Consider the following 18585-nt stretch of genomic DNA (forward strand, 5'->3'; position numbering starts at 1 on the left):
TGGAGGTTAATCTCAATAACCTAAGACCCAGTCTCAAAAATAAACAGGGCTGGGGATGTAGCTCAGTGGTAGAACACTTTTCTAACATGTTCAAGGTCCTAGGTTCAATTCCAGGTACTCTGAAACAAAGCCAAACAAATAAACGAACACAAACTGTGACCCAGTTCCAAGCTACCCAGGCCTCTGGAGTGGTTCTGAAAACCTCTATTGCTGATTCTGGGGACAATTTGGAGAGAGTGTGACTGAATATGAGTGATGCCTGTCCCCACCATGCCAGACTGCTCAGGGTTCCAGAACTGTCCTGTTTTCTTGGGAAGGAATGACCCATCTGTCACTGGAAGTGTGCAAGCAGCCCAGGCTGGCCTTGAACTCACAGTGATCTTCCTGCCTCAGCCTCCCATGTGCTGAGATTATAGGTGTGTGCCACCATGCCTGGCAGGGTGATTCTTCTTTGGAAAGAGACTGGATTTGGTTGAATACCAAGAGACTGCGCTGCTTTAAGGCTGTAAGGTCTAGGCCCTCTGAAATTCTGAATTGGTGTACTCAGGGCTTACTTGCCACATTTCCGGGTGCAGGTGCCGTGCATGGTGGGGAAGTGGGGCGTGGTCACGATCGCCAGGCAGGACCGTCTGTGCTCTGCCTGGACCTTTCCCCAGCCTCATGGGCGCTGGCCCGCACTGCTTTGTGCCTGGCAACTCAGCTTTCCCACTCTAGCTTTCTGAGGTGTGAGTGGGCTGCCATGGTCCCCAGGTGTGCGCATGGAGCTTGTTTTGGCAGTCTCTTGAAATTCTAATAAGCTCACAAAACCCAAGACTTGGTTCCTACTGTAGTTGTTTCTGTAAAATCTCAATCTCAATCTTTTTATATGTGTCAACTCAGCTGAATCGTGGTATAATTTGTGCACTGTTATACAGACCTTTGTCAAGTGTTACCCAAATCCTCCTGGTGTCTGCGGGGCACCTGGTCCCCTGATTTCCTGCTGTGAGTGTGGCCTCAGCACACTTCTGTGAATCTGTGCATATGTGTGTGTGCTTGTGCATGTATGTGTGTGTGCTGGTATGCCTGTGCTGGTGTGTGTGCATGCATGTGTGCCTGTGCTGGTGCATGCGTGTGTGTGTGTGTGTGTGTGTGTGTGTGCTAGCGTGCCTGTGCTGGTGTGTCTGAAGGAAGGGCTTCAGGTAGGAGCCGCATGGAGCTGCGGCGGGGTAACGGCATGGGCTGGTGCATTTTTCTGCCCTTACCTATCTCTGGCTGCCCATCAGCCCCGGAAGTCCTAAGTCTCTGGTGTCAGGAGTACTTGGATTTTGACCTTTATGAGGCAGAGTGAATTGAAAGGCCAAGCTCCGGGGAAGTGGGACAGTGGTAACAAGCCAGTCAGGGCTGAACTGGCACCAGGATTCCAGTGTCAGGGTCTCTTGGTCTCCTTGCTTTCCTCTGTTCCTCTGTCCTCGCTGGGGTGTTTTGATCCTTGGGCATTTCTTTTTCTTCTTTTTTTCTTTCTTTCTTTTTCTTTTTCTTTTTCTTTTCTTTTTTTTTTTTTTTGTATCAGGAATCAAACTCAGGACCTTGCATTTGCCCGGCAGGCATTGTGCTGCTGAGCTATATCCCCTGCACAATGGGCATTTCTGAGGGAGACTCCTTAATGGGGAAGTGGGCTGGGAAGCAGTGTGGGTACATGGGCACAGCCTAGTCCTTGCCACACAGACCAGAGTTCAAATCTCAGTCCCTCTCTCCCTTGCTTTGTGATTTTAACCATACAGCCTTTTTGAGTCTCAGCTTTCCCATCTGAAAATGGAAGTTTACAAAAACACTTGCGGATGTCAGTGAGGCACCGTGTGGGTCAATGCTTGTTGCTGTGCCGGCGGCTAGCCCTTAGTATATGGCCGCTGTCACTTTGATTATTTGAAGCTCAGCACTGTTAGTGACTTGCTATGTGACGGCTGGTGAGTTTCTTAACTTCTCTGGTCTAAAATCCACATCTGTAAAATGGGGCTAATAATCTGCGATGTTAGCGTATGCCTTGTGTTGACAAAACATTTTTCTGCCTTATTTTAATTCTCTGCCAACCCCCACGCCCACCCCGACGGCTGTGGGCTTGAGTTAGCACCTGCAGGAAGTAACCAGAATAATTTCATTCCCCAAGTGTATATTATATTTATCTCTTTTTTGTCTTTTTTTTTTCTTTTGGCAGAACTAGGGATTGAACTCAGGCCCTTGCACTTGCCAGGCAAGTGCTTATTCTACTGAGCTATCTCCCCTGCCCCTATACTTGGTTTTTGTGGGGGAGAGAAATGGATAAGAAGAGGTTTTCCCAAACTGGGCCTGGTGGCAATGCCTCTAATCCCAGCTCTCCAGGAGGCTGAAGCAGGAGGATCACAAGTCGGAGCCCAGCCTAGGCAATTTAGGGACTTAGGGAGACCCTGCCTCAAAGGATGTGGATGTAGAGCAGCGAGAAGACCCTAGGTTCAATCCTCAGGACCGCCAAAACTAAACACCAGGATAGGAAATATAACCAAAAAAAGAATAAGAAAACAAGCAAGCTTTCCGCAGGCGTTTTCAGTCTAGGAAAAGGCGAGTGGGGAAGACAGCCGCACCTACCACCCGTTGTGGGTGGTCGGGGAGGAAGGTCCCCTCTGGCCTCTTCTCTGCAGAGCAGGCGCTTCTGTGTGAGGGAAGGGAGTCCTCCCAGACCGTCACCATCCCTAACAAGGAAAGCCTGCCCCTTCGGCTTTGCTTCTGTCACTAGGCCCCTGCAAGCGTGTTTGCATAATGTCTTTCTGCATAGGACGTTGTGGTTCGTGCTTCCCAGGTTCTGAGCTACCTGGCTGGGGCTTTGGAACCAACGTATTTGGGAAGATAAAGTCTACCAGAGGGAGCGGGTGCGGGACTGTTTCTTCAAAGGCTGGGCTGTGAATGGGGCTCCCACAAGGGTGAGTTTTCTTTGGTCACCAGCTGTAAATGCTGTGGCCTCAGGGGCACCCGAGGAGCCGGGGCTGCCCCCTGGGCCCACGACCCGCGAGGGAAAGGTTAGACTGCCCCCTGCTGTCCAAACGTGGAAAAGAGTCCTGGGGGGATTACCACAGACATTTTAATTGCATGCGTGCAAGATATTCACTATGGGCTTTACTGTCCTCCTCTCTCTCCCTTTATCTCTTCTTTGTCGTTGTCGTCATCGTCGTCATCCTCCTCCTCTTCTTCTTTTTCTTCCCTCTTTCTCTTTCTTGCAGCGTTGGGACTGAGGCCAGGCCTTAGCACAACTAAGCAAGCTCTCTAACACTGAACTCTACCCCTAATCTCTTCTAAATGTTTTTCATTTGGAGACAGGTTCTCACTAAATTGCCTAAACTGGTTTGGGACTTAAGATTCTCTTGCCTCGGCTCTTGAATAGCTGAGATTATGAGTGTGTACCACCACTCCTGGCATGCTGGCTGGTTTTTTTTTTTTTTTTTTTTTTTTCTTTTTTGAAACAAGGTCTCACTATGCAGTTCAGGCTCACTTTGAACTCATTTTGTAGCCCAGGCTGGCCCTGAACTGGCAGCGATCCTCCTGCCTCAGCCTCCCGATTACAGGGATTACAGGCGTGCGCCACCGCACCTGGCTGTTTTCAATTTTGGCATGTGTCCAATCCTACACGAAACACTTTATATCCATTTGACAGGTAGTATACGAGCTCCGGTTAAGTGCTAGACACTGATTCTGTTTCTAAGAATCACACAGTGAGCAAAGCAGATGGAATGGCAGGTCCTGTGGGAAAGGGGAGGTAGGCAGGTGACACTTGAGGCACATCAAACGATAGTGAGGAGGAGAGATGATCCGAGGCGTTAGAATTTAGAGTCTGTGTTTGATCCTCACATCTGCCTTGTGAGGAGTAGCTTCAGTTAGGATTCCTGCTTTATAAATGAGGAAACTGAGGTTCAGAGAGGTCCAGCGAGTGGTATAGGGTCACACAGGCACTTGCACCTGAGCTGGCTTTCTGGGCTTCGGTTTTTGTTTTTAAACTGCTCTAAGGGGTGAACAGTGTGACCCCAGCTCTGTTTTTCCAAAGACAGAGGAAGCTTTTGAGGTAGTGTCACCTTGTATCTGTTGCTTACTGGCTTCGTAAATTACTGGGTCCTGTGTGACCCAGCTTCCCATCCAGCTTGGTTTTTAGAGGGGTGACATCTGGGGAGGTTCCCTGGGCCTTGGAGATACCAAGTGTGCAGGGAGCTGCATGCTGCAGTAGGGAGTGACAGTGCCTCTTGTCCTGTCTCTGCAGGCCTCCTGCCTCTGCGGTTCTGCCCCCTGCATCCTGTGTGCCTGCTGCCCCTCCAGCCGCAACTCCACCGTGAGCCGCCTGGTCTTCACTGGCTTCCTCCTCCTGGGGGTGCTGGTGTCCATCATTATGCTGAGCCCGGGCGTGGAGAGCCAGCTCCATAAGGTGAGAGACAGGGTGCCGGCCCAGCAGTCAGGAGGGCTGGGAGGATCTGGGTTTACTGAGGACCTGTGGGTGGCAGAGAGGGAGAGGAAGGTTTGAACCTCATGCTGGATTCTTATTTCTTATGAGCCACAGTCCCTGTGGAAAAATCCCATGATCATGGCTTGGGGATCCTGTCTCCCCACTTCATCCCAGAATCTCCAGCCTGGCACAGGGCTGCCCCGCCTTGATGCATGCAGATGTGGACTCCCAGGGAGGATGTGGACACCTGGGCTCTCAGACCTCATCCTAGAGGCCTGACTCTAACAGCTGGGCCTTGGATTTGTTCCCCCTAAGCCTCAGGAGATGGCTCTGACTCAGTGGTTGTGCAGGCCACACAGGGAAGTCTGCTTTCACTGTGTAGCATGGTGAGGCCTTGGGGTGACCGCAAGGTGGTCTGTGATTGCTCATGGTTTCCAGGGGCCACCCAGGGGCCTGGGCTTCACATTGCTCTCTGTCTGTGTCCACAGCTGCCCTGGGTGTGCGAGGGGGCCGAGAACACCGGCATTCTGCAGGGCCACATCGACTGCGGCTCCCTGCTGGGCTTCCGAGCCGTGTACCGCATGTGCTTTGCCACAGCCGCCTTCTTCTTCCTCTTCACCTTGCTTATGGTCTGCGTGCGTAGCAGCCAGGACCCCCGCGCTGCCATCCAGAATGGGTGAGGCCCCGCTGATGCTTTTCTTCTCTGCCTCTTTCCAGGAGTCATAGATGCTGCCCCCAGACTCAGGAGCCCCTGAATCCAGGTGGATGTAGCCCAGGGAGCAGTGCATTTGGTTATGCCCATGTCTTAGATGAGGAAAGAAAGCTCAGAAAAGGGCAGCAGTCAGACTGGACCCAAGCAACCCTGCTGTCTGCTTGGCTCGTTCCCTTTTGCCCCTCTGAGCTTTTTAAGGGGCAGAACAGACTTTTTGAGCCTACTCAGTTACATATTTCTCGTTGCTGGGACAAAATACCTGGCACCCAAAATTAAGGAAGAAAACATTTATTTAGCTCACAGTTAATGGTGGTTTCAGTCCATACTCAGCTGGCTTCAAGGCAGAGTGGCACATGGCAGAGGGCAGCTGTTCATGGTCATGGAAAACAGCAAAGAGCAAAGGGAGAGGCAGTGGCTGCAGCTTCTAACAAGCCTCTCTCCCCTCCTTTCATTGTAATGCGGGATTACCCATGCCAGGGCAGAGATAGCATCCACACCCATAATCCCTGCATTGGATTAACAGTTAATCACAAACTCTAGAAGCCACCGCAAAGCTGCATGCATGAAGCTTTGTGGGAACAACTAGACACAAACCATAACACAGCCCATCAGAGAATCCCTCCTTTCCTCTGCATCTGCCTGTCCTTTGGGGTGGCGGTTCTGGGCCCTGGTCTGCCAGCTGGCGGTCCGGCCTCCATCCAGCTCTCTTGCCTCCCCCCATAGGTTTTGGTTCTTTAAGTTCCTGATCTTTGTGGGCATCACCGTGGGTGCCTTCTACATTCCTGATGGCTCCTTCTCCAAGAGTAGGTGGCTTGGGGGGCAATGTGAGCTCAAGGGGAGGATGGGCGTGTGGAGCCTTGGTGGGAGGAGTGTGGGGCAATTCTGGGTCCCTGTCCCTGCCAGGAGGCAGCTGCTGGTGCTGGGACCCACAGCTTCGGGCGCTCAGGTGAGGGGCTCAGTGGGCCCCAGTCTGTCCAGTGCCATACTCTGTGTCTTTGCATGGCTGGCACTCAGGGGCAACCTCGCTTCTCAACGTCCCCAGGGCAGGGCATAGGTCTCCCAGGCTCCTCATTTCCTGACTCTGCTCCCCTCCCCCTGCAGTCTGGTTCTACTTCGGCGTTGTGGGCTCCTTCCTCTTCATCCTCATCCAGCTGCTGCTGCTGATCGACTTTGCGCACTCCTGGAACCAGCGGTGGCTGGGCAAGGCCGAGGAGTGTGACTCCCGCGCCTGGTATGCAGGTCAGTGTCACCAGCCTGCCCTCTGGGGCCCGCACCTCCCGGCAACAGAGCCATCCCCACCCCTGGGTGGGAGCTAAACCTGCCCAGGTACATGGCTAAGAGGAAGGAGAGGCCCAGCTAGGAGGAAAGCAGCCCAGATGGGCCTGGGAGCCCTCAGTGGCACTCGGGATGGGCCACATGGAGCAGTGAGGCATGAGGCCCTCCAGGCTGAGTTCCAGTGACAACTGGTATTGACCCTACAACCCAGCAGGCTGGGTTCCTTGAAGGCTCTTGGGTCCTGTGAAGACATGAGGAAGAAAGGCCGTCCTGGGCACTGGTGTGGCCCCACACCACTGCCAGCCTCCTGACAGGCAGGCACTGATTTTGTTTTTTACCCATTTGTTTTGAATCCATCGCTTGGATGCTAGGGCCCCTTATACAGCAAAGTAGCCTTGGCTCACGGGGGGGCAAGAATGCATAAAGGTCCCAGGAGAAGATACTGACAGCACTCCTGGAACAAGGAAACTGGAGGGGCCTCAGGCTTGGGGTTGTCAAGCCTCCTTCCCTCGAGGGATCGGGGTCCCTGCACCTACCGCCCCTGAGCTGCTCTCCCTGCCCCTTGCATCCAGGCCTCTTCTTCTTCACCCTGCTCTTCTATGCGCTCTCCATCGCGGCCGTGGCCCTGCTCTTCGTCTACTACACCCACCCTGGCGCCTGCCACGAGGGCAAGATCTTCATCAGCCTCAACCTGGTCTTCTGTGTGTGTGTCTCCATCGTCGCTGTGCTGCCCAAGGTCCAGGTGAGCAGCCCATCAGCATGGCCTCTCGGGCGGAGCACCCCTGGGAGGAGTCCTACAGCCCGGCTGGGCCGAGAATGCCTAGAATCGCAGCACTCGAGAGGCTGAGGCAGGAGGGCGGCTGTGAGTTTGAGGCCAGTCTGACCACAAAGCGAGTTAAGGGCCAGCCTGAATGACGGTTGACACCTGGTCTCAGAAGGAAAGAAAAAAAGACAGACAGACAGACAGACAGACAGACAGACAGACAGACAGACAGACACCAAGACTGACCTCCAGGGCCTGCGCTGTGTTGTGGGTTCCCAGAAGGCCTCTCAGGCTCAGAGTGTCGGTTCTCACATCAGCATGCTGGCTGCATTTGGCAAAGCATGTCAACCACGAATACGAGGTGTTGCTAAGGGTTGCTAAGGGTACTGACACGAGCCATTTGGAGTTCCTCTCAGGAGTAACTCTTGGAGCAGGGCCTGGCAGATAGGTGCCAACCAGTGTGTGTGTGTGTGTGTGTGTGTGTGTGTGCACGCTCACGCGCACTAGATTCATTGATGTCATTTTCACTTTCAGGCAAGTGAGGAAAGTGTTAGAGAGAGTCGGAGCATGCAAGGAAGGGCAGGGCCACCGTGTCCCAGCCACAGGGTGGTGCCCCCAAGGGGCCACTTCTCCTTTGGAGGCACCTCTGCCCTCCTCCCCCTCCTCTCTGTCCAGTGGTACTTCCCAGCACCACAGGCGGGGTCTCCCAGGAAGCTGGGGGTGGGGGTGGGGGTCGGGGTCATTGTCCGCTAGCAGGAAAGTCAGGAGCCCCCTCTTGTGCTGTGAGCATCCATTTCCGGTAAGAAAGTCGAAGTCCCAAGAGGGCAGGAGCTGTCCAGCCCCAGCAGCTGGGCTTGTTGGGCGAGGGCCTCTGGAGCCCCTGTGTGCCCCGCCCTGGGCTGGAGCAGGCATAGACTGTGAGCAGGGAGACGAGGGTGACAGTGACAGCCCCCAGCCCTCGGCATGGTCCTGTCTGCCATCTGGCCTGCCTGCCATCGTCCTCCCCACTTGCCATGCACAGACAGAGGCTTAAAGGCAGAGAGAGACTCACATTAGTTGTCACATGCCTGTGTGGGGAGGGGAAGGAGGGACAAGCGCCAGGGCCCGGGGCCAAGTGAGTTGCTTTTTGGTTGTAAGTGTTATGTGGAAAATAGAAGCAGGTGTGGGTAAACAGCTAGTGGACTGGTAGAACTGGGGTCCTCAGGGCCTCATGGCAGGTGCCATTTGAGGACTAAAGATGGGCTGCCTACAAGGACAAAGCCGGAAAGAGTGTGCCAAGGAGTGTCACAAGCAGGCCTAGTGCCACATGCCTATAATCTCTGCAGGAGGCTGAGGCAGGAGGACTGCAAGTCCAAGTCCTACCAGACATTATAAAAAGGAATGGTGATGTAGGTCAGTGTAAAAGCCCTGCTCTCAACCCTAGTACTACAAGTGGGGGTGGGGGTGGGAGAGGCCTTGGCAGGTTCCATTAGATGTGGCTCTTGGGGGGTTTTCAGAAGGGAGGAAGTGGGATAATCTGAGGCCAACGAGAGCCGTGCTTTTGGGTACTGAGGGGGCCACTGAGCCAGCGTGATGGTGCATGACAGTTGTTCCAGCGCTCAGGAGGCTGAGGCAGAAGGATTGCCATGCACTTGAAGCCAGCCTGGGCTACAGAGTGAGCTCAAGGCCAGCCTGCACTGTGTAGCAAGACCTTGCCTCCAAAAGAAAAATAACAGAGGGGGAAACTACCCCCTCGGGTCCCCCCTCCTGTCCCTCTCTCGGGACAGGAACTTTCTTTCTCTCAATAAATATATTCTGCTCATAAAAAAGAAAAAGAAAAAGAAAAGAAATATAACAGAGGGTGGTGAGTGACCCTCTGGAGTGGGTGAGACATGCCTGGGGCAGGTGGCGTGTCCGAGGTTGGTGGGCTTGGGCTGGGTGGGAGTGGGATGTCCCCACCTGGCAGGGGTCTAAGCAGCCAATGGCTCTCACCAGGAAGCCCAGCCCAACTCAGGTCTGCTGCAGGCCTCGGTCGTCACACTCTACACCATGTTTGTCACCTGGTTGGCCCTGTCCAATGTCCCTGGTAAGTACGGTCCCAGGTCTGGCCTCTGAGAGCCTGGACCTCCCAGCTCCCTTGCATCCTGAATCTCAGCCCTTCAGGGAGGTGGGGGAGTTGTCTGGGCTGGAGTTGTCTGTGCTAAGTCCCGCCTGCTACTGGGCCTGGCTGGCCAGGTCTGTCTGTCTGTCTGTCTGTCTGTCTGTCTGTCTGTCCATCCATCACCAGGACTGGCTCCAGCCCATGGTGATGGTACACCTGTCCCCAGACCAGGAATGTAACCCGCACTTGCTGACCCAGCTCGGCAACGAGACTGTGCTGGCCGGCCCCGAGGGCTATGAGACCCAGTGGTGGGACGCACCCAGCATCGTGGGGCTGATTGTCTTCATCCTGTGCACCCTCTTCATCAGGTGTTGTGCTCTGATCACTGGGGCGGGTCAAACGGGGCCCAGAGCTGGGAGGGATCGCACAGGAGCAGGGGCAGCGCCCGCCCGGTGCCTCAGCAGGCAGTGTCCAGCCTGGGCTGTGCTGTCAAGGAAGCCCAGGCCTCCCGAGGTCACAGCCAGCAAAGCAGGGCTGTGTCCAGGCCACCTCCCTCCAGCTCAGTGGGGTGCAGACATCTGTGGGGTCAGGGAGGTCCTGGGACTGGAAACAGCGGGCCCAGGCTTTGTGTCTCACCTGCAGTGTGGCCATGAATAAGTGGCTTAACCTTTCTGAGCCTCAGTTCCTTCTTCAGTAAGAGGAGAGGGGGAGCTCCATAGTGTTGGAGGTGGCTGGGATTCCTTAATCTACCCTGAGAGAAGGCAGCTCATGCTGCTGAGGATCACGCAGGGACATCATGCCTTTCTGTCTGTGACACTGAATCCTGAACCTAAGAAAAGCACAAAGCTACACCTCTAGCTTTTCTTTCTGACATTTTTTTTTTTCAGAACCGGGAATCGAACTCAGGGCCTTGCACTTGTCAGGGAAGCGCTTATTCCACTGAGCCATCTCCCCGGCCCCAAAATTTTATTTAATGTTTACTTATTTATCAGGAGGCTGAAGCAAGAAAATAGCTGAGTTCAAGGCCAGCCTGAGCTATGTAGTGAGACCCTCTCTCAAAAAAACAAAAAAGACAGATGTGGTGATGCATGCTTGTAATCCCAGCACTCAGGGATTACTGAGGATTACTGAGAGTTTGAGACCAGCCTGGGCTGTAAAGTGAGCTCAAGGCCAGTCTGGACTAGAGAGCAAGACCCTTTATCAAAAAGACCAAAAAAAAATGCCAGGTGTGGTGGCACACACCTGTAATCTCAGCACTCAGGAGGCTGAGCCAGGAGGATTGCTTTGAGTTTGAGGCCTGCCTGGGTTACAAAGTGAGTTCAAGGTCAGCCTGAATTGTATAGTGAAACCTTGGCTCAAAAAAAAATTTTTTTTTTCAATTTATTTGGGGGCTGGCCAAATAGCTCAGTGGATTAAAGCACCTGCAAGCAGGTGCAGGAGCCAGGTTTCGATCCCCAGGCCTGCCGTGCCAGCATGCACCTGTAATCCCAGCTCTTGGGAGGCTGTAAACAGGTGGATCACTACAAGTCTGATCAGTCTGATCTAGTAGTGAGACTCTGAACACCCTGTAGATCCTTCCCTAAAATACAAAAAAAAAAATTGGGATAGGTGCTTGCTCTGTACCCCAGAACTTTAATTCTCCTATCTTCTCACCGCCACCCCCCCCAGGTATTAGAAATACAGATTTTTTTTTTTTTTTTTTTTTTTTTTGAGACAGGATCTCAGGAAATTGCCCAAGCTGGCCTCAGATTTGTGAGCCTCCTGCCTCAGCCTTCTGAGGAGCTGAGAGCACAGTAGTGTGACACCACCCCCGGCTGACCACACCCAGCAGCACTGCCATTGCTTTCAAAGGGACACTGCCTGCCTGCCTCTGACCCTGGCACCACCACCTTGCTAGCAGGATGATCGTGGGAGGTCATTTAACCTCTCCGTGCTGTGGTTTTCTCACGAGTAAAGTAGGGATAAAAATAGGGCTGTCTCACTGGATTGCCAGAGGGCTAGGGCACGAAGAGGCTCTGTGTACAAGACCCAGCAAGGGGCTCGCCTAGGCATAGGCGCCACGCAGGTGCTGGGTATTGCTGCAGTAGCTGACTGTCGCACTGCTGGGGTGTCAGTGGCTTTGTGTTACTCTGGGGTCCTGATTTGATCTCATTGTTGACATTGGCTCTGGCTGCCAGAGTTCGCCTTCTTGGGCAGGCCATGTGCTTGCACTCCCTGGAGGGAGACCCAGCTCCACCCTCCTGCTGCCTGGCGCCCTCTCCCTTCCCCTCCTGGACAGGAGGCTCAGCTTGGGGACTCTTCCGGTGCCCCAAGGTGCTGGCTGCTCTCAGGGCAGCTTTTTTTTTTTTTTTTTGTGGAACTGGGGATTGAATTCAGGCCCTTGAGCTTGCCAGGAAGCATTTAGTCTCTACTGAGCCATCTCCCTGGCCCCCCAGGGTAGCTTTTTTGTTGATTTGTTTTCAGTCCTAGGGATTGAACCCAGGCCCTTGATGCTGAGTTACATCCCCAGCTCTTTTTCTCATTCTTTATTTTGAGACCGATTTTCACCACGCAACCCAGGTTTGTACTGGAGATCCTCCTGCCTCTGCCTCCCAGACTCCTGGGATTCCGGGCAGGCACCACTACTCCTGGTTTAGTTTAACTGTGAAAGCTCAGGGCGGGTGGGGGCAGCTCCAGTAGTCGTGGTCAGAGTCCCTGAAACTCAGCCAGTTTTGTGGGGTAGAGCTGTGACCCAGAGCTGCTTTTGTATTTTTTTTTTCAAAATATAGTTTGCTTTCTCAAAACTGTATAGATCTCAGACTGTTAAATTCTGTTTAAAACATCATAGAGAACTTACGACATACGTCATAACTATGACTAGTTCCTCTTTTTAGTGCCAGCATGAAGGGAGGCAATCGTTAAGTTACCTAAGAAGACTAATAAAACTTAAAGTTAATGGTAGATGAGCACTGCCAATGATTAACTTTATTTATTTATTTATTTTTAATTTGTCTTCTTTTTTTTTTTGGCAGAACCGGGGATTGAACTCAGGCCCTTGCGCTTGCCAGGGAAGCGCTTATTCCACTGAGCCATCTCCCCAGCTCCCTTTTTATGAATTTTTTTTTTTTTGGTGGTACCGGGGATTGAACTCAGGACCCTGCACTTGCCAGGCAAGCACTTATTCTACTGAGCTATCTCCCTGGCCCTGATTAACTTTATTAATTACTGCGGCAGCGCCCGGGCTGCTGCTTTGTAGTGCTAGGCACTTAATGTACGTTTGTGGAAGTGACATAAGGACAGTCATCATAATGATGATTTCTGGGGACTGGGATGGGGCCCAGGGGTGCTCCTGATCCTTTCTATTTTGAGGTAAGAGTCTTACCAAGTTGCCCACACTGACCCTAAGTGTGTTACCCTCCTGCCTCAGCCTCCTGCGTGGCTGGGCTTACAGGCCAGCTGCACCGCACCCAGCAATAGTGACCGCCTGGTTTCCTCTCCGTGCCTGGCACAGCACCGGGATCTCCACAGCACTGTTGCATTGGGTTTTCCCACCGCCCTGCGAACAACGCCGTTATTCCCAGTTTTTTAGATGAGGGATTAGAGGCTCAGAGAGGCCGAGTGTACTATTCATGGTCACACAGGGAGTTGGGGGGGGATTGAGTCAACATGGTTTGGTGCAAGGGGCCACCACCACTCGCCGCCACCTCCCTCGGCAGCAGGGGCCCTGACCGCATCCTTCTCTCCACAGTGTGCGCTCCTCCGACCACCGACAGGTGAACAGCCTGATGCAGACCGAGGACTGCTCCATCGCGCTGCAGACCACGCAGCAGCAGCAGCAGCAGGGGGCTGCCTGCGAGAACCAGGTTTTTGACAACGAGCAGGAAGGTGTCACCTACAGCTACTCTTTCTTCCACTTCTGCCTGGTGCTGGCCTCCCTGCACATCATGATGACGCTCACCAACTGGTACAGGTGCGCACAGCCCGGCGGGCAGGGGTGGCTCGCGGTGCCAGGCACCCTCCCTGGTGGCCCAGTGCTGCTCCAGGATGGGGGTCAGGTCTGTCCCTGGCCCGCTGCAACTTCCCTGCCCATGCCTCAGAGTCTGTGCAGCTCCTCTTGCCTTCACAAAGGGACAAGGAGGGGTGTCCCAGGAGGGGTCGGGCCTCTGCAGGGCCACTGGGCTTACAAATCAGGGGTGGATTCATTTGGCATTCAGGTGGGAGGTTTGGATTGGAGTGTGGAGCTCAGAATCAAAAGCACAAGGTCAAGAATAGGAGTCATGAGGTCCAGGGCTGGGGTGGGGCCAAATAGTGTCATAGCCTGACTGTTATTAGAACTGTTGTGTAGCAGTCAACACACACACACCTGCCAGAGCTCGGTCATTTGGTTGAAATTGGGTTTGGGAGGCCATAAAGCCAGTATTGAAGTGGTGGGTGAAGAAGTTAAGGTTAGGGTAATTAAGTTCAGGGGTCAAGGTGAAGTTGTAGGATCAAGGGTCAAAGTCAAGGTCAGAGAGATCGGGACTAAGGTCAGGAGCTGCAGGATTGTAAAGTCAGGGACTAAAGGTAAGGTCCAAGAATTAGGATCACAAAATTAGAGAGTAGCAGTCAGGTCATAATTTCATGGTCTGGGACTGGGATCAGGACCAAGCTTAGAATTGAGAGGTAGGTGTGGTGGTGCATGCCTGTGATCCCAGCACTTGGGAGGCTGAGGCAGGAGGATTGCTTTGAGTTTGAGGCCAGCCTCAACTACATAGCAGGAACCTGCTTCAAAATGGAAAACAAAAGTGTCTGGGACTATCGCTCAATGAGAAGGCCCTGGGTTCAATTCCCCAGCACTGGTGGTGGAGGTGGAACCTGCTTCAAAAAAAAAAAAAAAAAAGGAAAGATCAAAGTTGAGGTCAGAGTCAGGTCTGTGGTACAAGCCCCACCGCTTTGTCCAGGGTCCCGGAGCCAAGAGGCTAAAGCTTTAGAGACAGGGGCTGGAGTTCTATCGTAAGAGCGAGTGTGGAAGTCAGGGGTCTCAAGGAGGTGATAAACTCAGGGCCTGCGACGAAGGTCACAAGGGAGATGTGTATTGCAGGCCTGGGGAGACACACAAGATGATCAGCACATGGACCGCTGTGTGGGTCAAGATCTGTGCCAGCTGGGCGGGGCTGTTCCTCTACCTGTGGACCCTGGTGGCACCCCTGCTCCTGCCCAACCGCGACTTCAGCTGAGGCAGTCCCTACAGCCTGCCTACCTAGTGGTACCTTGGGCTCATGACAGCCAAGTGCCCTCTCCCTGCACCCCATCAGCCAAGCTGAGCTGCCCCCTCAGGACTGGCCTTCAAGCTGGGCCACCCATACCCAGTGCCTTCAGGTCTGAGGGACAGCAGGCTGACCCGTGCCCTGCCTCCTGCCGCCCAGACCACAGAGCTGCCTCTTCTCTCCTTGCCTGGTCACCCACACGCCCGTCTTGGGATGGAAGCCCCCCCATCTCTGGAGGGGACTGGCAGAGAGGTACCCAGAGTCACACAGAGAGCAGCAAGCACTCTGGTGCCCAGCGCTGAGCCCGCTGTTCCCAGCCCAGCCCCTTCCTGGACTATGTGCCTTAGCAAGTCTCTGAGACTTTGCCAATAAACACAACTGAGCGTGTGTCTCCCCACTTGCCGTGTCCCTCGCCCTCAGTGCAGGGCTGGAGGCAGAAGTCAGGCCTGGCCTCTGTCCCCCAGGTTGTGGAGGGGCTGGGAGTTGAGGGCCAGGAGGAAGGAGGGGCCAACCAGGGTATTGGGAGGAGGGACCCTGGGCCCAGGGGAGGAAGAGGAGGTGGTGGGACCTTTGGGGTTTGTTTAGTGGGGCAAGGAGCATGACCGTGCTACTGTGGCTCATTTCCATGGTGAGAACCCAGCCACACCCTCATCCTGCTCCTGCCCAACCTCACCCTGCTCCACCCTGCTCCTGCTGCAGTGGGCACTGACACCTGCCTTGGAACAGGCGCTCTGCAGAATGCAGAGAAGATCAGCCGAGCCTCAGGCCTCGGGCACCCGGGAAGCTCCCGTGCCCTGATGTCACTGAGTCAGCCTGGCTCCCCGCATCGTGGGAGCTGTGGGGCTCATGTGGCCCCTGTCCTGGTTCCCCATCATCAGTGGGGAGCTGCACCCCCACTGTAGGCTGTTGTGCCCACCAAGCAGCCTCTGCACAGTGGGATCTCAGCAGGTGTCAGGAGGCCACACCAGCTCCTGGCTCCCCTGCCCCCACCCTGACTGGCCAGCATGGCTTCCCTTCCCCTGGTGGGTGGCCAAATAGGAGGGGACGAATAGCTGCATGCCTGGGTCATAGTGTGAATGTAGGGAAGAAGGCAGCCTAGGAGCCTGTGGGGCCACCCCAGAGGCAGGCACTGGGCCGGGAGAGGGGCATGGGGAGCTGGGCCCAGGGGTGACGGAGCCCAGGCGGAGGGGATAGCACCTGGGGTCCAAGGGCTGATGAAAAGGGCAAGGTGGCTGGGCGTGGGAGGCACTGGGTGCAGGGAAGTGTGAGCTGGGAGGGACGAGCTGGCCAGGTCACACAGGCCTGTGGGGGCCCTGGAGGGGAGGCAGGCGCCGCCCTGCAGGTAGAGGGGCTTTGTGCAGGGCAGCAGCATGAAGGCGGAGGATGGAGCGGGGCGCTTTAGGGCTAGGATGCTTCCCTGGGTGAAGAAGCAGAGAGCAGCTCAAGGTGGGGCAGAGGGCGGGCACCTGCGGCTGGCTGCCCAGACTGGTCCTGAGGATGCTCTGTCCCCTGGCCTCCCTGCGGGAGAGACCCAGCTCTACAGGACAGACTGGGCACAGATATCCCTGTGTTTCTCCTTTGGTGACCTTTTCTGCACTTGCACAAGTGACTCATTTTGTCCTGCAGATGTAGTATTGTTGCTTGTGGCTTTCTCGGTTATTCACTCAGCAAACAACTGAGCAGGAGTTATAACCCAGGGAGGGGATAGGCTCGGGCAGTTCTGGGATGGACGGAAGGGCCCAGGGTGGGGCCTCTGCTTCTGGGAAGCTGCCTGACCCCTCAGCCTGAAAGGCTTTTCCTCCATCTCCATGGCGCATGTTTCCTCCGCAAGGCCTCCGTTACACTCGCAAACCTGGTGGCGGGGAGGGGACATCAGGCCTGGCCCACTTCCCGCCGCTGCCTGAAGGCCACTCGGCCCATCTGCTGGGTGTTCCTGACCGCTGCTGCCCAGCACCATGGCTCCCTCATGTCCTCTATCCCTTGTCCCTCAGCCCCTTCTTTCCTTCACCTCCTCTCCCTGTTACCTCCCCTTTCTGGTTACCTCCTCTCCACATGCTTCCCTGTCACTCCCCTCACCTTTGCTTTGCCACCCCTTTGTGGGGGAAGCCCATGGGACCCCAGCTCTTTTGTCTCCTGGGCCTGATGGACTCATGGAGGGGAGGGGCTGCTCTTGGCCCTGAGGACCTGTGCTCTGCCTGTGGACACCTGCCGTCACTGTCCCCAGGCCTGGGCTGCTATTACTGCAGAGGTGCCTGGTGCCTTAGCCCTATCTGTCCTGGGCATCTCTGTGCTCAGGCTGTGGGGTGCTGTTCAGGCACAGAGAATGCAAAGCTCACAGGTCATGTGGGGAAACAGAGGCAGGTGGGGCACTGCGATGAGCCTGAGGCCCGGCTAGGTCCGCACACACCACTCATTGTGTGACCTCAGGCCGGTTGCTGGGCTTTAGTTTCCGTTTCCATAAAATGGCAACAGTGACTGCCTTGTATAAAGCCCTGTGCCTTCATGTGTGGACAATGTGCTTAGCATGCAGACATTCCCTACTCCCTCTCCCCTTTCCGCCTTTGTCTTAAAGGCTGGAGGGACCACCTGGCCATTTTGCAGCTTCTCTGAGAGTGGGGGTGCGGGGCGTACAATGGTTGGGCTCACTGGATTTTACTGGATATGCTGAGGAACATTTCCACAAGTATCTGCGGTTATGAGGCACTGCTGGTTCCCCTATTTGGTTGAGTGACTGACTGACTCATTGATTGAGGTACTAGGGATCGAATCCAGGGCCTTCACAGTGAGCTACTTCTCCAGTCCTTCTTTGAGCCAGAACCTCAGTAAACTGCCCAGACAGTATTCAAACTTGCAATCCTCCTGCCTCAGCCTTCCAGAGTGCTGGGTGTATAAGTATGCACCACCACACCCTGCTCCCCTTTTCTCAACATAAAAGGATGCTGAGGTTGCAGCAGTTGTTTTGGGACAATGAGGCAACAAACAAGGAAGAGGAATCAACATGATGATGGTGGCAGTTCAGAAAAGGAAGCGAGTAGATCCTCAGTGCACCTGGGAGCTGCTGGGCCAGCTCTGCTGTGCCGGCTTCAGAAAACAAACCCCAGTGCACTGAAGCCCTGGTAGCTGGGTTGAGAGTTTCTTACAGCCAAATGTACTTATCACTGATACAGTTAGTAAGATGTTCGTTACTTTTAGTGATAATAGAAAACAGTAAGCAGGAGAGACTTTGCTGTGTTGCTCAGGACAACGGGGAGCAATAGCGCGTAGAGCACGCACACACACACACAGAATACAGCTATCATGTATGTTCCTATAATATACTTGTATGATTGCTAACAGGAGGAACTGCTGAGGGTATTTGAAGAAAGTCTGGGCCTGGTTGCCCTGGGGGAGGTTAGAAGGGCAGTGGGGAGCCGCAGAAACATTACCTGAAGAACACACAGGCAGTCCACCTCCTCCCCTATTCTGGGTGCCATGCCTCCCCTATTCTTGGTGGGGAGCTGGATCCCAGAGGGAACTTGAGCTCGGTGGGTTCTGGGCGCAAGGTGGGTGCACTGTGCCCTGTTGAGCTGGGAGCTGGTCAGACTGCAGAGGACGAGAAGCAGCCTCCAGCCTGCCCCAGGTGCCCTCCTCGTGGATGGCCTGGGAGGCTGCCACCCCGGTGGGCTGCTGCAGGAGCTAGCAGGCTGGCGCCCAGTGACACCGGCTTCTCTTTTCTTGGCCCACTGCCCCGCTGCCCTGTGTGACCCAAGGACCTCACGGCCCTGGGGGGCAGGGGGAGGGCATGGAGCACAGCTGAGGTTGGCTTTCCTGGCAGCCTGGTAGAGGGGACCTTTGGACAGAAGGAAAGTTGATCTAAAGCAAATAACAGATGTTCTATTTCTTTTTTTTTTTAATTTTTAAAATTTTTTTTTAAATTTTATTTATGTGTGTGTGTGTGTGTGTGTGTGTGTGTGTGTGTGGTCAGCTCAGCCCACCAGGGGGTGGGTTGGCTGGCATGTGGTGCTGGGGGATTGAACCGCGGTCCCTGTGCTTTGCTGAGCTTGTTCTAAGTAGGTACTTTAGACCACTGAGCCATCTCACCAGCCCCATATGTTC

The 18585-nt window shown here is 54.5% G+C and overlaps 1 protein-coding gene across 1 annotated transcript; it reads left to right on the forward strand.

The window, feature by feature from the left end:
* The first annotated feature begins 4248 nt into the window (after window positions 1-4248).
* On the forward strand, window positions 4249-14877 carry Serinc2 (serine incorporator 2). Its single transcript, XM_023703093.1, has 9 exons — window positions 4249-4417; window positions 4924-5111; window positions 5871-5950; window positions 6249-6386; window positions 6995-7164; window positions 9160-9250; window positions 9492-9633; window positions 12993-13214; window positions 14325-14877. Exons 1-9 carry the CDS (start codon window positions 4382-4384, stop codon window positions 14458-14460), a joined length of 1203 nt encoding a protein of 400 aa, XP_023558861.1. The 5' UTR covers window positions 4249-4381; the 3' UTR covers window positions 14461-14877.
* The last annotated feature ends 3708 nt before the right edge of the window (window positions 14878-18585 follow it).

The sequence above is a fragment of the Octodon degus genome, unplaced genomic scaffold (genome assembly GCF_000260255.1).
Source record: "Octodon degus isolate 3935 unplaced genomic scaffold, OctDeg1.0 scaffold00163, whole genome shotgun sequence".
Taxonomy (NCBI): domain Eukaryota; kingdom Metazoa; phylum Chordata; class Mammalia; order Rodentia; family Octodontidae; genus Octodon; species Octodon degus.